The sequence below is a fragment of the Parambassis ranga genome, chromosome 10, assembly GCF_900634625.1.
Source record: "Parambassis ranga chromosome 10, fParRan2.1, whole genome shotgun sequence".
In the NCBI taxonomy this organism is placed as follows: domain Eukaryota; kingdom Metazoa; phylum Chordata; class Actinopteri; family Ambassidae; genus Parambassis; species Parambassis ranga.
In genome coordinates this window covers 6,031,895-6,053,014 of record NC_041031.1, presented here as the reverse complement: position 1 = coordinate 6,053,014, position 21,120 = coordinate 6,031,895, and the positions used below count along the sequence as shown (strand labels likewise).

Sequence of the window (21,120 nt, the reverse complement as noted above, 5' to 3'; positions counted from 1 at the left end):
TTGGCACACAAAACACTCCCAGTGGGGACAAGTCTGTGTCACTGCCAGAACATGATGCAGCCTCCTCCCTTGCATTCCCAGGGTTACAGCAATGGGCAGGGTTACATGAGGTCAGTCAAATCAGATGTGGCAGGATGTAGGTTGAAACAAATATAAACCATATACCTAGAAAACCACAGGCCCAGGTTTTCAGGAATAAAAATTGAGTTGGAAAAAAAATAGCCTGAACTATGTATAATGTTGCAACGTTAACCCTATGAAAAGCTCTTTTGTGTATTCCATGTAAAGAAATTTAAAACAGGGCAAGCCAGCTATGACAGGATGGGAAAATCTAAGAGCCTACAGTCAAACAGAAAGAATCTAAGAATGAAGACGCAAAGTAAGGAGGTGGAGCAGGAGTGTTTATGTGTGTAGCAGAGTAATTTACAGTTTCATATAAACTACAGTGATCCACTGTCTGTTTTTTAGTGAAATGGCATATAGCCCATTTCAGTTTATGTTGCCAATTAGCCGTGACTTAAATTAAAGCTTTAGTTGAACAGTGTCTCACATCAGAAGCTAATTGTAGTGATTTCTGTATTCTACCGCGACTCATCTTGCAATGTACTGTGGGCACATTTGTTTTGATCCACTTATTGTCAGTTAGTAGTCTGATATCATGTCAATCAATCTCTGAAACCGGAGAGGACTGAAGACAATCACGTTGTTTCATACAGAATGCATCAGAAACTGAGAAATAAGGAACTGCTGATTACACTTTTCACCACAACTTAAGGACTGATAATTAGGGTAATTACATATTAAAAACCACCATGTAGATGTAGTCAACGTTTGCTTGAAAGCATAGTGAGAAAGCAATGCCTGAATAGAAAGTGGAAAAGAGAGTTGCAGAGAATTGGGAGGATTTAAAAAGCTCTATATTGTATAATTAAAGTGGTGTTTGATGAGTCTGTGACAGTTAGTACAGAGCAGTCCAGACTCGAAAGCTAGACTTTGGTAACAGGTAGATTGAAAGGGCCCAGATAAAAACCCTGAACTCAAAAATAGTGCCAAACAATACAGAAAAACTAGTACAGTAGGTGACACGTGGCAATAATTTAAGATTAACATTTGACCTTCTCTTCACTCACTCAACCACACACACAGGCTGACACACACACAGATGACTTTGTAGCAGTGGCTTGCAGGGAAGGGAAGTTCCTTTTGCAAACAGGGAAACGCCCTGTGTCTCCCTAAGTGTGTGTGTGTGTGTGTGCAAGCATGAGTGTGTATCTTACAATATAAAAATGTCAAACTAAAACTTAGACCACTGCTGATCCAGTTCTTTCCCTGGTTGTGTTAACATAATGATTGTGGTAAGACTTAAATATTGCTATATAAATTACAATGTGCAAAAGTGTTACTGTTACAGTATTAGTATTAACTAGATGGAGCAATTTGCATGGTCAGATGTGTATAAGTGCCCCATAAGGTTCAAAAGTCATAGCATTATTGTAAAGATTTGTTCTGGAGTTTCACTTCAGTATCTGTGCAACTCAGATGACACCATGTTGAAACCGTAAAACAGCTGGCTGTAAAACTATTCCCAGAGTGAATCACTAGCACTTCCTCAAATCTTTCTGGTGTCAGTATACCATTGCTTCCCTCTCCGTTATCCACTTACCGTTACTGTTCTCTTACTCATGTTACTATTGCCTATGATTGAATTAAAAACAAAGTTTTTATTTCTAAGATGATTGGTGGTGAGAGGAGGTTTGAACCAGGAACCATCTTCTAGTAAACTCTAGAGATCCAGTGTTTTGTGAGTGAGAGAGAGACAAAGGGGGAGAAAAAGAGAGGAAAGGGAGAGAGGGCAAAGGAAAAGGAAGGCAGAGGTGAAAGGCAGAGAGACAGAGGAGGGAAGGAAGGAAGAGGGAGAGAGAGTCAGATGAAAACTGGTGAGTGATAAAGTAAGCAGCCCCCTCATGAGGGACAGAGCTATAGTTTGTGATGATAACCAGCAGAACATTGAGAATATGGGAAGTTATACAGTTACAACAACCACAGAGGTACCTGACCTCCTTTCTGTACTCTATAAATGTCATATAATTAGAAAAAAGCACACCAGTGCTGCTATATAGTAGATGGAATGGTTAATAAAAGAGGATTACACCATTTTAAGGTATATATGGATAAATACTTTACACTAGAGTAATATTGCATTATGCATGTGCATTCATTAAATGGAGAGCTGTGTAGCCCTTTTGACTCTAGTGCCAGTCAGTGAAGGTTCCATGGGAATGAAAAAGCGAAAAAGAAAAAAATGGCTGTTGCACACACACACTAACACACACACACACACACTCATCGATGTTTTCATTGTTTCAGGGGACAATGAATCAACTTACATTAATTTCCTGCAGACTAACCCCCTAACCCTAAACCAACCCTATATTGACTTCTTAATCCTCTTAAATGTGTAAAAGCAGACTTTTCACTAACCTAAATCTTAGTGTAGCCTGAAAGTAAGCTTTTGAATAACTCTCTTCCCACAGTGATTTTGCAGGGGAAAGGAGTTTATCACTGATGCAGTCTGTCCAAGCACAAAGTACACATATGTAACTAACAGACTGCTCTGTAGGGGACAGATGCAAATGCAGAGAGATGAGAGTAAGACAGACAGAGATTTACATAGAGAGAGGGGTGTGCTTCTCTCATTTTTCCCTGTGCTGTCTGCTTTATAAATGTCTCTCTTGTAACTAATTAGCATATGCATGAATATATTATAGTAACCTTTTCACTGACACAGTATTTGCAGTGTCCCCATATACTGCCACAGTGTGCTGTACTGTGAGTGTGTGTATGAGTAAATCTGACAAGGCATTTGTATCAGAATCTATTTGTGTATGTGATGCCTATCACATTACATCATAACGTGTGTATGTAATTCATTGGACTTCAGTGTCAGAATGTACACAAGCTTTCTCCAAGTAATTCTAGTGGTGAGCTGAGAGCCCTTCAGCTGTGTGCAAGGCGGGATTGTAGCTCAGTTGAAAGAAGAACATTTCGCATTTGTTAGATGGTGCCTGCTTGTTGCCACCATCTAACAAATGTGAAATGTTCTGAGAGACAGGAAGGCCATTTCCTTATTTATCACAGTCAGGGCAGTCGCTGTTTGTATGCCACAATTCTTTGCAATTACGAAGACAATGTCTTCTACTTGCAGACAGATTCCAGAGGGGTCAGTGATCCTTGTACTGTACAACTCATATTTAATATAGAACTATTTATATGAGAACATCTGTGTGCTTCTGTTTCATAGCTGCTGGTCATGAAAGTTAAATTGTCTTATTATATTGGTGCAATGAACAATGTTATGCATGTCTTCAGTTGGTCTTCTCTGTATTTTCATTTTGCTTACTACCAGTACAATCCAATATGTTAAGAAAAGTACACAAATTAAACATTTTGGTCCAAATTATTCAGGGTGTATATCAGGTCCCTCGGCCTGACGACAGGAAAGATTCCTGTGTTCACTTACTTGTGAGTGTCCACATTATCGGACACCTCAAGTTTGCAGCTGCAAAACCTTTTGTGTTACTCTGTCTCAATGTCTCGCTGTCTAAAGCAATAAAGATAATGAACACAAAATATAAACAGAAAATGATTTTAAAAAACTATACATTACCCTGTAAATCATACTTTGTTGATGCTTTTTTATGATAGGTCTTGCACCATAACTATACAAAGAACCTGGCCCAACTGATATGTGGCCTTTATCCAGCTGTTGAATTCTTTGAGTTTCTGAAGCATTTGCTGATGTTGAAATGGTTCATTATGACATTCAACTTTCAATACCTTCCCACGTCTACAAAATATGCAATAGTAAAAATATGCTTGTAATACAATATTACTATTATTATTAAAATGTTAAATGTGCAGAGAATATGAAACATAAAGTGGCACATGTACTGTATTTCAAATGAAGTGTTATATTCAACCTCTCCATTCATCTCATGGTGTTTCTCTTCATGCCCTCTGGTCTTATTTCATAGACACACGCACACACTCACTAGCCTGTTATACATCACAGCTTAAAGGCTTGTAGAGCAGCTACTCTGGTATCTTGTCAGCTTTCTGACTCATGACAAGGTTTTCAATTTTCCTCTTTTCACCTGACTGCACCTTACAGCTCTGGTCCCCTTTGCTGGCTCACCCCCTCCCGTCTCATCTTGCATTATGTCTTGTTCTTTTTGTGACTGTGCTTCTCATGAGAAAATGAAAGGTAGACATAGCCCCTGTCCATGAGTATTGATAATTATATTACAGTGCCAAGTATTCACTCAAAAAGATGTGTGGGTGTAAAATACTGACAGAGCGTGTGGGCATAAAGTTTGTACTTATATACATATAAATATTCTGTTAATGTTCTTTTTTCACCACCAGGGACGTCATGTCAAGACAGGTCAACTGGCAGCTATCAAAGTCATGGAGGTCACAGAGGTAAATACATGGCACATTTTTTCTTCCTGCCTCCATTCTGAGTTTTTTTTTCTTTCCTCTTCTGTCCCTCACTTTTGGCATTTAGAGATCTAGTTTTCTAACGCAAACACCCTGCAAAGCAACAAAAACAAACATTTGAGAATGAGGTAGAGGTAACATTGCACCGATTTTTGACTTCTGGGAGTATTTTTCACATGTGTTCACCTCAGTGCTGTCAATTACCCAGCATATATTGTACGAGACATAGTGTCACTGTTTTTTTCCAGTACTTACAAAGTCTTTCACAAAACAATGATGTTTTTGTAGGCTCGGCCTTACAATATTTTCTAGCACACTTATTTCACGTAATTGTGTAGAAATGTAACAATTTTAGAACACCAGAGGGGGGTGTGTTTAGTCATGACGGCCCATCCTTACAGGAGAAACGTTATTTTAAAGCAACGTTGCGACTGGTAAAGCATGGGAATAAGTACATATAATATATGCAGGTTGTCACCATGGTAGTTGAGAAAGTGATAAAGAAGCTTCTTGTAGTTTCAAATAGTAATTGAAAACAATATGGATGTGATGATCACACCAGGTCCAGACTTCTGGAGGAAAGTCTGGAGGAGCGTCATTATCACAATATGTCTCTTAGCAGCCTACTATATGCCCAATCAACTGCGTACAGTATGTAGTTTGGGATTCAGTCTGCCTGTTCTCTCATTTATGTGCAAATATGTGGTGAATCATTGTGATTAAGGGTCATTATTCACCAATGTTACTCAGCAATGAGTAATATTACTTGGTTTCCAGACACCAGGAAGTGTTTACAGAATATCTGAGTCTTCATCTCTTGTTCTGTTGTTGTAGTGTTCCAGCTGTTTTCTTTTGAGAAACAGTATCCTGACCCATAAAAGGCAAAGCACAAGATATTATTTGATGGATGTATTCCTTTTAAACAGTTTGCCTGGGAAAGAGTGGAAATAATATTGCAGCCTTTTTGCAAATGTTTGCACTTGTGAAAAGGTTTTAAAATTCATTATTAGACAAAATGACCAAATGTACACTGTCTTACTCCTTTCGTAACTCAATTGTCTCTCCTCTTATTCAGACCAATGAAGAAATGAAACTTTCACAATTCACCTAACAGTCTCCTCATACAACACGGATCAGACAGGAACCTACATTAATATAGTGGTAGCTTGACAAAATTGAATTTAAGAAATGCGGTTCTCAGAGATTCTTCAATCATTCTGTTTTTATTTTTTATTGGATTCAAACATCTTTTTGTGATATTAAACTTCTGTTCACTTTAAACATAATTCTTTTGTAATATACAATGTACTGTAAATCAATTTGAGGATGAAAAAATGTTTTGAATTCCAGAGGTTTGGCGGAGCTTATACAGACTGGAGCTGGTTTACAGACTACACCTCTAACACTCTACTAGCAACTAGCAGTACCTATACAGGATATATAATGTCAGAATTACAAATTTAGATATCTGCACTTCCTGGTTTTTTTGCTGTTGATACGACTTCTCAGTTCTAGACAAACTCTTTAGAAGGAAATGCTTGGCTATTTTCTGCCTTCTTACACAGACACACACACACTGAGTGTGTGTGTGTGTGTGTGTGTGTGTGAGGAGAAGGCAGGAGGAGGCTTTGTGTTTCAGATGGAGGTGAAAGTTCAAAGTCTGCCTTGTCATTTCTCCCATCCTGCCCTGTGGAGATTTAAAGGAGGGCAGTAAGTGAGAGAATCTCTGGGTTGTTTCCTCTTTTCTGATTAACAACCACAGCCCCCCCCCCCTTCTCCAGCTCCACCGCTACTCATCCTTCAACCCTCCTCTTCTCCTCTGCTCTCCTTCAGAGTCCACTGTAGATTTAGGGGTTCAGTGAATTGGAGAAGTCAAAAGTCAGTTCCGGGATTTATAGTAAGAAAACAGAAAGCACATCACTCTGGTTCCTCAGCTCTCCCTTTTTGTCCTTGCGTCTCATAACAGCAACTGACTTAAGTTGGCATGGTGAGTATTAGTGTAATCTGTCAGGATATTTACTTGTTTGTGTTGCATGGAATCTTTTAATAAAAAAAATACAACCAGCATTACCCCTTCTAACATGAACCTAAAAATTAAAAGGATTAAAAAAAGTCCTATTACATTTCAAAGTAAGGTCAGAGTTCTCCCATTAGAGGAACATTACACTGCTCTGTGCTGCCTTTCATAATTTAAAAAGAAAAACGTCTGTTGCATTGTAATAATATATGTATCAGCTGTGTTTGTAGCTAGTTTGGTTATTAATGTGTCTCCTCTTGTGTTTAGGAGGAAGAAGAGGAGATAAAGCTAGAGATCAACATGTTGAAAAGTTATTCCCACCACAGAAACATTGCTACATACTACGGTGCCTTTATTAAGAAAGGCCCTGCTGGACAGGACCACCAACTCTGGGTCTGTAAACTAATATTTTTTTATTACTTTGTTTATATAATTGTTTCTACCATTTTATAGACAGTCAGGCTAACTTTTGCCAGCGTGTGTGTGTGTGTGTGTAATTCACATCTCTCTTTTTTGCCCCTGTAGTTAGTGATGGAGTACTGCGGAGCTGGCTCTGTGACAGACTTAGTAAAGAAGACTAAAGGAAATTGTTTGAAAGAAGACTGGATTGCTTACATCTGCCGAGAGGTTCTCAGGGTAAGGTCAATGTAAAAAAACTAAACAAAAACACACACACAGATAAGCACAGCACTCAACATAGGATGCAGCTAAAAAGTAATATGTATGTTGAATAGTATGGTCACTGCCACTTTTAGGAGATGAATTTATATATTCATTCAAAAAACACTACCATTTATTCCTCATTAAAGCTCCTGAATGTTGTTTCGGGGTTATAGAAAGTAAAATCTTTAGCTTCCACTGACCATAGCATTGAATTATACAGTATGACAAGCTCAATCATATCAATCAATCAGCTGAATATTGACAATAATTAGACAATAAGTTCGTCATTCACATTTAGCACCTATTCAAGCAGATTCTTTTAATAAATTAACTCATAGAAGTGCTTTTAAAAAGACCTATCTACCCACTATGTAACTTATATGACAAGTATTTAAATGAACAGTCTCTCAATCACTCCTACAAACTAACTAGTTAGCAATTAATAGTGAACACATTGCTAGATGATTTTTGCTGACTGTGTATGGAAAATATGCGATAAAAGGTGAACACCTAAAACACTTCTATCATTTTCTCCTGGACATCCTCACTGGACATTTGACCTATCAGATAGGGCCTGGACACAAGTGGAATCAGAATGGCAAGCTAATATTTATTTCCGTGTCATACTCTCTGCATCATATCAACCAGTGTCACAGCTTTTCCTCATAATGTGCAGCGCTTTGTTTGCCACACTGAAACTTTGCTTGATGTGACCTAGCAGTTCAGACCCCTCAATAAGCAAATGCAAACAACATAAATAAAGGATCACATGTGAATTTCCTTTGAGGTCTTATCATAAAGGTCAATTTTAGTGTAGGTGAAAACAAAGATCTAATTGCTTGTGGATGCAAACTGAAGGCTAAATCAGTTACTGCGGTTGTAGAACAAACATGTTGCTGCTCTCAGTGATTTTTTTTTTGCCAAAACATCAAAGACTGACACTAATACTTCTTTATGTTTAGGGATTTCTTCTCTCTCATGTTTTCCCTTTGCGACTCAAAGGCAATAATCGATTTATTTTTTCATTTATATACTTGAAAGGCCAGCTTAAAACACACGTCTGTAAGATGTTATGGTTATCATTATGAGAGATCACAAGGTCCTGAGAAAGACTGCGGGACGTTCTGTGGTAGTGTTTGTGTTTGTTGCTCTACTAACAAATTTCCATACACACAAGCAGCATATTAACTTATGTCTGGTTAGTTCTGTCCTTGTCACAGACAAAACTGGAATTGAGCTGATTTTTTTTGTAGTAAAAAACATGAGAGACAAAGAGTTCTGGACTGTCGCCAGTGTTTTCCTCGCTGCTGTCAGCCATGCTGTCTCCCCATTGTTTTAACATCATTGCATACACACAAACACACAGACACCACGGTGAAGTCATTGTCTGAAATAGGACTCACTTCCTTTGTTTATTTAACCTCCTTTGAAGAAGCGAGAGTACAAACACACACTGTGGTGCGCACGCACACACACACACACACAGAGACTGAAACTGTTACTGATTGGAAGCCTGTGCTACTAGGCCACTCTATCACCTGAAGCAAGAATATATAGAGCTGCGTTGGAAAGGAAAGGCAGTTCACTCTATTCATATTCCTTCAGAGTGGTCTCATGATGCAACTACTCTGTGAAGGCAATGTTTGCCATTTATATTTATAGTGATGGCGGTCATCTGACTATGTGAGCATATTTGTCTTCCAGGGTCTTTCCCATCTTCACTCCCATCATGTGATTCACCGAGACATTAAGGGACAAAATGTTCTGCTCACAGAGAATGCTGAAGTCAAGCTGGGTATGACACATTGACACAAGCACTGTGGTTTCTTACAAGCACAAGCGCATAACCTCAGGCACAACTGCAGAACAATCACACAGTCATGCACATATGTATAAATCACACAGCCACAAAAACACTTCATAAAGAAGCAATGGTTGTGGTTGTTTTCATACATGAACTTGTCCTATACTTTTTCTTTCAGTTGACTTTGGAGTGTCGGCTCAGCTGGATAAAACGATCGGGCGGAGAAACACTTTCATCGGTACTCCCTATTGGATGGCTCCGGAGGTTATTGCTTGTGATGAGAACCCTGAAGCCACATATGACTACAGGGTACTTAACTACACAAAAATAAACATATGTGTTTACATATTTTAGGGCCTCTTTTAAGACTTAAAAGTTGCAAAAGTTCAGCGAAAAGTAAAGTAGTTCCAGCTGATATCCAATTTATTCTTGTCATATCAAGCTTCTCATACCTGGACAACACCCAGCTGTAATTGGATTGTTTACAATTATACAATATCTACACAGGCAATGTAACAAAAGCAGCATGGGTGACTGAAGCAGCAGTCATGTTGGCGTGTGTGATGTGTTTACAATGTGTTAACACAGGATGCGTTCAGGCACAATGCGGAGTGCAGGCTGCCAAATTTTGACTTTGATCAGAGTCACTTTTGTTATTTATATATAACAGGAAAATAGACTTCAAGTGTCACTTATTCAATCTGTGTGCAATTGTACACATGTAGCAAATGATACCTGTTCTGTCAGATTCATGTGAGATGGATGAAAAACGTGGCTGAAAGTCTGCCAGCTCTCAAGTTGATCCTGCTTTAATCAGTTGTTTCTCTTTGTTCTTAGAGTGACCTCTGGTCTTTAGGCATCACGGCTTTAGAGATGGCTGAAGGAGCCCCTCGTAAGTTAAAATGCAAACAAACTGCATATCCTATGTTCGTTTTGTGCTGTTTATTAACTCGTCTCTATTTTTCTTTCTCTGTCTCTCTCTCTCTCTCTCTGTCCCCGTCCATAGCTCTGTGTGACATGCATCCAATGAGAGCACTGTTTTTGATTCCTCGAAACCCTCCACCCAAACTTAAATCAAAGAAATGGTACAGCTGTGAACACAGTTTCTCACACACAAACACAAACACACATACAACAGGATGCAGACAGCAGTGTTTAGGTTTTCTGGTGTGTAAATGGGACTTTCTTAAGTGGTCTTTGTTGTGGGTTTCATGCATCAAACCTTCAGACAAAATTATTTCCTGTGCTCTTTCCTAATGCTACTGCTCAAAGTCATGGGTATGTTTGGACATGTTATGATAAGTAAAATAAAAAAATGGTACAGGACGATTTATTTATTGATTAATGAATTTATATCTTAGTATAATTAGAATTTTGGCAGTTGCAGTCTTAATGTTAATCTCAACTAGTGTTTGATTGTCATCCTCCATCCCTCTTTCACTCTCCCTGTCTCCTTCTGTCCCATGTATAATAGATAAGCTCTTCAGATTGACCTCTTCATTGAACTCATGCTGTCTTTCATTCAGTATTAATGTAATCAGAAACGTTAGTTCATAGCACAGCTTTTTATAGATTCACTGGTTTCACGGTGCAGTGTGTTCCCATGCTTTTACCTCCAGGCCTCCTTAAGGCGTCAAAATGAAGAAGTAAACACATACTCCTCCCCTTTTTCTTCCAATTCATGGTACACACAGCACACCTCTCCGACTCTAGGAATATTGTTTTATGTTGATACTGCCTCTAAACCTCAACACAAACTGCACATTTTGGATAGGACTTTGCTTTGTAGCTTGGGCACTCCAGGTGAGTTACAGCACAGATTTGTCACCACTTATGGTATCTGATTGGTTGTTTGTTCATGTGATTAACATTATCTATATCAATAATACTAATAATAATACTTTCAGTTCTTCAGCTGGTGTGCACCAGATGCCAGATGATTAGTTTGTTCGTGGATTACATATGTGTGAAATTGCTGCTCAGTTGAGGCTCTTCCCTTTTGTCAGTATAAGATTATTATAACCTTCTGCATAGATGACTAAAAAAAGAAAAGAGGTAAAGAAAGAAACACAGTTTAAAATTATGATGGCGATTTTCACAACTCTAAAGTAATAGAAGTTTGGTTTGTGATCCTGCTTTGCATTTACTCATGTTAAAGTGGCAAGAAGCAAGCAAGAAGAAAAGGTTGCTTATTGTCAAAAGCAATTTAAAAGCTCACAATAGTTTATATATGAAGTTACATGAGTGCTAACTATTTCTTCTCTCTGCCCTCCTTACTGTGTGTTCTAGGTCGAAGCGTTTCTTGTCATTCATTGACGGTTGCTTGGTCAAGAACCATCTGCATAGACCCACCACAGACACCCTGCTGAGGCACGCCTTCATCAGAGACCTGGCTAACGAGAGACAAGTTCGGATCATGCTCAAAGATCACCTGGATAGAACCAGGAAGAAACGAGAGAAAGGTAAGGAGAAGTGGATACATGTGCCAGGAATTAATCAGTTAAGATTAATTCTTCAGCTTCTATGTTCATAGTGACTTACAGTGATGGTGGTGAGAACTTGTACTGCTTATTTTGTTTTAGGGCTAGATGAAAAGACATGATAACATGTTTGAGGAGTGATTAATCAATGTGTGACTGAGATATAAGATAATTTACACAGCTCTCATTATATGCATGTGCTGTCTAACTTGAGTGATTATGGCGATAATATAAAGTCATTAACATTTATAGTATTTCAGTTTTTGGAGGAATAGACAACTCTTAAGTCAGCACTTTATGAGAGTCCACAGAGGTGATGGCTGCCCTCCAACAATGTGAAATGTAAGACGTCCTATTGTCCTGATGTGGCACTCACACACTGCTACCTCTTCCTCAAGATCAATTAGCAGCTCAGTGGGCATTTTTTTCCATAGTGAAGAGTGTAGAACATTCACCCTAGATGATCCTAGGCATCTCTGCACTACACTGTTGCCATTGTTGTTGTGTCTGGGATGTGATAAATTCTAAAAGAATTTCAGAGAATTTTCACAAATTACTGGCTTATGCCAGAATGATTTTTCCATTGTGTTTCACAAATATCCTGCATTATCTGGTTTTCAGCCCAGTTTTGTTGGAATAGAACCACCGCTTTTACACACTTGAGCTGAGAGAGTGTACCAGCTGCTCTGACAGCACAGCAGCTGTTTTGCTCAGGCTGTCACAAACACTGCACTTCTGCTAATTTATAGCATGCTGTTTATGGAAATATTTCTTTTGGTTATGATTTACTTTTTGCAAATATTACACTGTACTGTATCTTAAATCATTTTTATGGTCTTTCTGACATTGCTAGTCCAGCTTAATGGTAGAAACACTGATTTAGTTCTGCATTTTTTTAAATATATGTGGATATAAATTCATGTAGCATGTTTGATTTAAGTTAAACAGGGCGTGGAGTGAAAGAGCCAGAATCTTAGGTCGGACCAAAAGGAAGTACATGGCTGACCTTTTATTTCCTTTTCTGCACCATTCTCTCTACACAACAGACACAGAAATTAAGTGAGGAAGACGGGAATTTGAGGGATGAAGGCAGACAAAAGACATCAAATTAGGAATGTGGACAGGGAGGGGAGTGGACAGAGAGTGTGAAAATAATTTATTCTCATCCTTACTCTCCATTTGCTCAATGTGTGATGCCAATAAGTGCAGAGAAACAGCCTGGGAGAAGAGGAGGAGACAGATATTTATGACTTGGCTCTTCTTTTGTTCTCATGATGATACTCAAGCAGAAATCATCATCTTGTCTGTTGGGGTTTTTCTTCTTCATTTGTAAAACTGAAAGAAAGAGAGTGATTCAAGGAAAGAGAGAGAGAAACAGAAACAGATCAGGGGCAGAGACGCTGAGGGGAAGGAAGGAGGAAACAGAATGACCATCTGGTTCTAATCTTCTGTTAGCTTATAAAAACACGCTAATGACTGGTAGACTTTGTACATGCTGTATGTGTTATGTATATGTGCATGCAATGTGTTGAAGAGCAGATTTGTGTTTGTTCTCTCCTTATTATCCTACATAGTAATGAAATGATTGTAATGTTAGTGTGTGTGGGAAAAATGCAATGCTGCAGACAAAAAAAGGAGAGAAATAGCAATGGTCCGGACATGATGCAAAAGGGATGTGTCATTTTCAGCATACCCAAGAGTGTAGTTTGGACAAAGATGGTCTATGTTGTGGAAGAGGAATCACTCCAAAAAGAAAATTAAAAATGTGCCCTACTTTCAGTCCACAAAGTACACATTAACTCTCAGTTTCTCTTCTGCAGCATTGGCTCAAGAAGATATAACACAAGCCAAAACATTACAAACATGACATCACTGTAACTTAGGCAGGATTTCTTTCGTAGTTTGTCAGTCTTCCTGCTTCTCTCTGCTTTGAACAAACACACCTGTGTCAAGTTACCTCTTAGCTTATTAATGGCAACATATGGTGTGTCAAGTTAATGTCCAAGTTAGTTTGACCTTTTTTACAGCATGTGTTGGCCAAATGTTACTCTGTGCTGGCTGGGTCTGTCTTCATGGTGTGTTGGAACAGTGTTGGGTTGTTTTTTAGTGTATCGATCAGGCACACTTACATGTAACTTAGGACATTTGGTGGATCAGATTTATCATTTTTAATTTTAATGCATACATGTGTTATGGGCTCCTTGGTAGTAGGTGTATGTAATAGAGGGAAACCTTACGTGATTACACTGGATTCCATTTGCCTTCCACAAAAAAAGGATTGCAGTTTACTTTCTTGTTGAACAAGATTGCCCAGACTACACTTTTGTGTGGCTTTGATAATGACAAAATTGCTACTTGCAGCGGTAGATGATGAAGGACCGAGATGGCAGGCATGGAGGAATTTTTAACGAAACATTGGCTGGTTCAGAAACCCTGAACCACACATGAGAACTCCCACCCGAGTGCTGACACATCACAGGCGTTCACCCCAAGCACCACCCATGACCACAGCTCATTTCTGACAACAATGAAAGCGTCATTTGACGGTGGATAACCTGCTGACCTCACACATGGCACAGCTGCTGGTGTTAACACTGTAACACTATTACAGCTGGTGTTATTAATGCATATATCCACTCTGAATTACCAGTCTGAATATTTATTTTAAAATATATCTATATCTATATATATATATATATATATATATATATATATATATATATATATATATATATATATATATATATATATATATATATATATATATATATATATATATATAGATATATTTTATTTTTTATATATATTATTTTTTAAATATAATTATATATATATAATTATATTTAAAAAACAAACAAAAAAACAAGTTATTGGTCACTATCCACTTTCTGAAATATTGTGCACATGGTTTCACAGTGACCCCGACATGTTTGATTTTTCATTTAACTATAACAACTTCTGTGACAGGCAGCATAGATAAACACATTAATATTGGCCAATGATATGTTAATATGGACATATTCTACTCCCAAAAAGTTGTTGTAAAGATCTAGTATTAGCTCTACTGAAAACCAAGAAAATAACTCTAAACATTCCTTTTTCTGTCTATCCCAGAGGGTCCTGAGTATGAGTACAGTGGCAGTGAGGAAGAGGAGGATGAAGTCACAGAAGAGGAAGGGGAACCCAGGTAAAGGTCATACCAGTCCACATTATATATGTATGTATATATGTATTTCTGATTCTGATTCTGATAAACAGAGTCTGGTGTTAGACTGTATAATACCTATGTATGTGTTCAAAAACATAAATAAAATTGCTTATAAATCACTGTGAGATATACATACTGTAGAAACCATTAAATTTCCATGGACAGATGCTTCTAGCCTCTCTGTTGGTGTCCCTGGATGTCAAACAGCAGATGGCACTATGAACTGAGCACTGACTCCCAGGATAAGCTTTAAGTGTGTACTTGTGTAACTGTGCTTTTTTGCTTTTCTCAAGTGTACTATGATACACACACTGCCCTATCATTATCACCGCCCTATCACTTAGCAGCATTTTTTTGCTCACTTTCAGCTCTATAGTGAACGTTCCTGGTGAATGGACATTACGGCGGGAGTTTCTTCGTTTGCAGACTGAAGATCACGAAGGACACAGAGAGGGAGGTCACGGAGGAGGAGGAGGTCAACAAAGACAACAGGTCAGTTTTGGTTGGTACCAGCCCTGATTACTTAATGTAGCTTTAATGCTGGTAGAGCATTAGTAGTCAAGCACACTTCAGTGTGACGCTCAGTGAAGCAGGTTTTTTTTTAATATTTCAAGCAATTTCAGTCCCCTACTACAAATATTTCTTACAGAAAGAATGCAAATGAGGAAGTTACCTCATATGAGTTAAAGTCCAAACATAATGTACCTTTAGTTAGTAGGGTACCTTCAGTTTTCAAAGTTTTATTTTAAATGTTTTTAACTGTGCTGAATATTCTTTCATTTCCAGGCTTTACAGCAGCACAGGCAGCAGTTGGCAGAGCAGGAACGATACAAGCAGCAGTTACTGGCTGACAGACAGAAAAGGATCCAACAGCAGCAAGAGCACCGGCAAAAGTTAGAGGATGTAAGTTCTGTTTATACTCAGGATTCACTCTGTTTTGGCAGGTCATTAACTGCACTTCTCAGGAAGCACTTGGTCCCACCTAACACCTGCTGAGTCACATCATTACTTACTATAACTGCTCTAATGCACAAGTACAACTAATGATGACCTTAGATCTTTAGAGCTCTTTAACTACACATCTACAAATCTTGCAAAGGGTCTAGCTTAAGGCACTACAAACCTGAATGGTTGTTGCAGACATATGATTAGGGGAAAAAGGACAGAGATGTTGGAAGGATCTTTTTTTATATTTAATGGGAATCCAGACTGGTATCATGAAGTGATGTTCACGAACAAGTGCAGTGTGCCCCCTTTAATGTTGTCTACACACTTATCTGCTTGTTTATTTTATTCCCTTCCACTTGTCTGTTAACAGCAGCAGAGGCAGCAGCTGGCAGACTGTGCCTTCCAGTGGGCCGAGCTGCAGGAAGTCTTCCTTGGGGAGGAGTCTGATCTCCATGACAACATAATCTTCCTGGATGAGAGGAACAGAAGGAGTGACCGGAGACAGGTAAACTTATGACTTTGTGTTGGTACTTTCTTAGAGCTTCCTCAAATGTGATTACAAATGGTGTCTGTTGCTCCAGCCCTGCTTACTTCAGTCAAGACATTTTCCAAGTCAACATGATTCCCCTTTTTTTCATCATCAAAAGTTCCTAGAGCTGGGGTGTCCAAACATTTTTTCAGGGAGGGCCAGATTTGATAATGCAAAAGTCTCCAAGGGCCAACAGTCCCTGATGACATTATATTAAATAAAAAAAGATGCGTATGCTGTTATTTAATTACTTTATTTCAACCAGCAAACAAAGAAACAATTTGTAAGCATTCAGATGAACAGATGAACATACAAGTTATCAAAATTTACAACATTCAGAAACTGTGATTGTGATAATTGAGCAACAGGCAAGTTATTATAGACTCTTATAGGTTGGAGTCATTTAGTGCTGATCTCAAGTGGGTCTTGTTTAATTTAACGCTTACACAGGTTTGCAGTGCATGCCAACGAGACAGGAAGACGTAATGACGCACCTTACAACAGATACGTGCTGCAGTCGGCAGAGTACGGTAGTTTGGAGTTGTGCAGTGTGTGAGATAAGCCGGTAAAAAGACAGAGAACTTCACTTGTACAGCATGGGCAGTCTCTGATAGCAGGTTGTATACATAAGCTTGTTTAGTCTGGTGGCGAATTGTGTCAAAAGTGCTGAACCGGTGTCGTGCACCTTCAGAGCCCTCTGCTTTGCTGTCACCAATGCCCACGCACCGTGATGACGCAGACAGCAAGGTGACAATAGTCTGCTCAGAACATCATGTAAACATCCAAAAATAACACATTTTAAGACAGAAGCCACAGGCCATATAAAATCTGACCGTGGGCCAATTGCAGCCCCTGTCTTAAAGGGCAAAGAAACTAGTTCCAAAGTCACTTTTTTTGTGCTTATCACCAAGCCACAAACTTTGACAGCTGTTTGATGCTAGATAAGCAGTCTACAGTGCATTTAACAGAGCCTTTTTGCCCAAAACAGCTGCCTACTGAGCTGGAAATGAGTCTGATGAGGGCTGTCAGGGTGAAACAAAAGTGAAGAACTGCAGAGTGAGACGTTACTTTCGAAAATTTCCTCCCAACAAATGCATGTCTCTGTTTTTAACGAATAATGCAAGCCGACATAAGAGTTGAAACTTTATGACCAGCTAGACCTCGGATACAAATGAATAAACCATTTCATGTCTTAAGATTGTAATAATTTAACCAAGGTTACATAAAGCCTGTATCTCTTAAAAACAATAATTAGCTGTCAGAAGGAATACCTTGTGGCAGGTAAATGCAGGTAAAAAATAAAAAATAAAACTGTGTTTGTTAGGTTCTATGCATATTCGATGCAGGAGCATCAAATGTGATCAAAACATTCTCTCCTCATTTCGTCTCCTGGTTGATCTGTGTAATTATGAAAAGTGGCAGTGAGATTTAAATGTTAAAAACATTTCCATCAATGGTAAAACATTTATAAAACAAGAACTGCCTACGTTTTTATAAGCTTTACATCAGACAGGACTTACGGCTGGATTGACATCTTGAGGACTAAAATATGCATTAAAGAGGAGGTTCATGTATATGCGCAGCACTGTTAAAGTTTTGTGTGAAGTTTCAGAAATTCTGTTTTACTTCTTTCTTGTTAAAAGGTCTTTTACTTCCACAAAGTTACTCTTTAATAACTTGATTAAAATATAATGTATAACATCACAATAATATGTTAGAAATTATAACTAATCACCTTTCGTGCAGTCACAAAGCAGCTATAACTTGACAAAGTGCACTGAGGCAGGGTGAAGCGTCTTTACCAATTACATTCACTTTTAAACAAAGACGCATCTTTTTACTATTTTAGAAATTCATTTTTGGCATTAATTTTAATGCACTGTTAATGAATCTATCCCACACATGAGTGAATTTTAGTTGATGTATATTAACGTCACAGGCTGTGATTTCTTCCTGTGGACCATAATGTATTTCACTGCTGTTAATATCTGTCTAGTTATATTATATTTCTATTTGGTGTGCGTGTGTGTGGCAGAGAGCTATCTGTACGTATTAGATTCTGATTACACAGATTGCTTCAAAGTCATTAAGTTCAACATGCGTAATGGATCTATCGGATGCTTCATTAAGTTTTAATGCATCCATATTTAATTATGTGACAGGTTCAGTGAGTGTGTGATGTGATGTCTTGTATTTTGTCACATGAGGAACTCGTCTGGTCCTACCAGTCAATTTGCACATAGATTGATTAGGCTTGCGTCAATTGATGTATTTCTGAGGTGATGACAGCTTAAATGGAGAAGCGGTCAAGTGGCTGTAAGTTGTGTCTCCAGTGGGTGCAGTTACAGAACTCTTGCTGTGGAGTGTGTCCTTGTTATTTCCTAGCTCCTCTATACAGATTGCATTCAGTTTTGGTTGTTGAAATATGGTTCTGGATGCAGGTCAGGTCAGTCACGGGTAACTAGGGTTGCAACAAATGACTATTTTGATAATCAACTACTCAACGATTATTTTTGCGAGTAATCGGTCACACGTAAATGTCATGGTTTTCCCATAAATAAGGCTGCAGTTAATAACTATTTCTATAGTAGACGTCCACTTTTGGACCGCAGCTTTGTCTTTGCTTCAATCCGTGGCCGCCTACATGCCCGGAGCCAAAACCATGTGTGTGTGTCCCGCGCCGACCTACAAACGGCTCACCTGGGTTTTGAACACGGGGTCTCTGGCACCCAAAACACTGATCATCCCACTGCGCCACAAGCCAGAGAATCAGTCTAAATAACGTCATCAACAAGTCATCGAATACTAAATTAGTTGTCAATGCATTTTGCCCTCGAATATTACTCGAGTACTCGAATAATCGTTGTAGCCCTACAGGTAACAAGGGTATGGTTCCAACAAATGTCTTGTGATATTCTGAGGGATGTTTTCCAGATGATTAATATCAGCTTTTGTCTTATGTTCATACCTAATTGGCAAATGTTGGCAAAACAAAAATCTTTAACATGATAAACAAAAGTACCTGCTTAGTGTGTTAGCATGTCAAAGAGTAGCATTTACACCCAACTGAACCGGCTCAGTGGCAATAAGTAGCAGGCTATGCTAAACCATATAGTGACTGATAAATGTCAGGCAGCTGATGTGGTCGGCTGACTAAAGTGGGAACCTTGGTAATCTTATCTCTCACCTGCAGTTCTTTAGACCACATTTTATACAGACCACATTCCTCTGTGTTGTAAAGAGATATTTGTGATATTTTTCAAGTGACTTCCACCCATTATCTGTCTTTATTTTCAGTTCTGGATCTTAAGCGTCTTTGTGAATGCTCACCTTGAATTGATGCTCAAAGGGCAATACTTTACCATTGAAGCTTGGCGCTCAAGTTAAGCTGCTTTTTCAGTCTACGCTCTGTTGAATGTGACCCTTTAGATCTGGGCTAAATAAACACAAAGCCAATGGTGCAATTACTGCAAATATTTGTATAGACTAAATTTAATTAACCATTATAAATGTAAAAAAAAAATCCAGTTTGGGCCATCCAGACTTCTCTTTCCAGAAGAAATTCAAAATGAGGTCATAATGAAATATTTAGAGTTGAGGGCGCTGGCTAAAAGCTCCATGCCATCTTGCAGACGCTGAATATTTCAGTTCCCACCTCTCAGAATTCTCCTTAAGACCTTAGTGTACCCTAATTAAAGTAAGCCTGTGTGTGTGTGTATCTGTACTTTTTCTGTTTTTGTTTAGACTCACAAAAACACAATAATGTGGCAGAGTTCTTACTACATTTTAGAGTTCACAATGAGTATGTAATTTGTTGTTACACTTAATTTCAGTATAAAAAATGGTGGAAAACAGTGGCTGATATCTCACTTCAACCACGTGGCTATCTGTTCAAAAGATGTGTGTGTCTTACACAGGAGCAGGCAGGCAGGCAGCGGAGTGGTGATGTGTCAGTGAGGCCTCTGGACTCCTCATCAGCGCAGGTAAGAAACTTTCACTCTGTCTTTCTTCATGTTCTTGTCAGTCAGTCTTCCATTTTTCATTTGAGTGAGAGCAGGAGGAGTTTCTTTTGAAATATACCTACTCTGTGCTGTTTGTTAATGCTGCTAATGGCTTTTGGTCTGTGTGTGAGTCTGTGGTTTGTTACTGTTGTATCTATCTTTAGGTAGTTTCCAGGTGAGAGAAGGTAAAAAATATGCCCATTGAAATGAACTGTCTGCATTTTTAAAGGATCTAGGAGATTCTGTATTCATCGTCTGTTTAGACGCTAGCAAAGGCTCAGAGACAACACTGACATAGACTCTACTGTGACAGTAGTGTTAGCTCTTGACTAGCCTTTAAGCCCGTCCTTATCACAGCATGCCACTGCTTTTGTTTTAAAGCCTTTCCTCCACATTTCTCTCTCTTCGTCTGTCTCTGCTGATCCCAGCATGTTTTCTCTCTCCTCTCTTCAGTTGTTTCCTCTTTCCATCCATCCCTCCCTCAGTACTTCACAGCATGGAGCCTCTTTCAGTTCCATCATCTCTCTCTAACTACTCTGTATTTTTTTCTTTCAAATTGTTACTATCTTATCTCAGTCGGAGGTTCACACATAAATTTGCAAAACATGTTTTTTTTTGTGTGTCACCTCTCTTTTGCTCAAAGACGCTCTCTTCTTATCTTAACTGCTGCCCCAAATCCCACATCCGTCTGCTCTCATCTCATGTCTCCATGCCCTGATGTTGTTGTCATTCTGTGGGATAATGAGAGCAGCTCTTGATATTTTTTCAAAGCATGTTGATTCTTGAAAAGAAACAAACCTCTGGACACCAATGCAGGAAGAGACAGGACAATACCATATCATTTTTTTGTTGCATATTATTATCTTTTTGCTGTAAATATCCTTCTACTCTGCGCAGTGATACTTAATGAACACGTTGTTTTATGCCCTTGTTTGGTGAGTTGTGATATTTAGTTTCCATTGTAGTTGCT

The 21,120-nt window shown here is 38.7% G+C and overlaps 1 protein-coding gene across 3 annotated transcripts in view; it reads left to right on the top strand.

Annotated features, from left to right (window-relative positions):
• LOC114442187 (misshapen-like kinase 1) overlaps positions 1-21,120 on the top strand; it is a 43,968-nt gene that overhangs the window by 2,811 nt on the left and 20,037 nt on the right. For 2 of the 3 annotated variants that reach the window (XM_028415542.1, XM_028415540.1), the window contains exons 3-15: positions 4,426-4,482; positions 6,785-6,910; positions 7,043-7,153; positions 8,885-8,975; positions 9,163-9,293; positions 9,822-9,876; positions 9,991-10,069; positions 11,274-11,446; positions 14,579-14,651; positions 15,041-15,164; positions 15,459-15,575; positions 15,991-16,125; positions 20,067-20,132. In XM_028415542.1, the coding sequence (XP_028271343.1) occupies positions 4,426-4,482; positions 6,785-6,910; positions 7,043-7,153; positions 8,885-8,975; positions 9,163-9,293; positions 9,822-9,876; positions 9,991-10,069; positions 11,274-11,446; positions 14,579-14,651; positions 15,041-15,164; positions 15,459-15,575; positions 15,991-16,125; positions 20,067-20,132 (1,338 nt within the window). The remainder of the gene's footprint in view (positions 1-4,425; positions 4,483-6,784; positions 6,911-7,042; positions 7,154-8,884; positions 8,976-9,162; positions 9,294-9,821; positions 9,877-9,990; positions 10,070-11,273; positions 11,447-14,578; positions 14,652-15,040; positions 15,165-15,458; positions 15,576-15,990; positions 16,126-20,066; positions 20,133-21,120) is intronic. The other variant, XM_028415541.1, reaches the window with a different exon arrangement.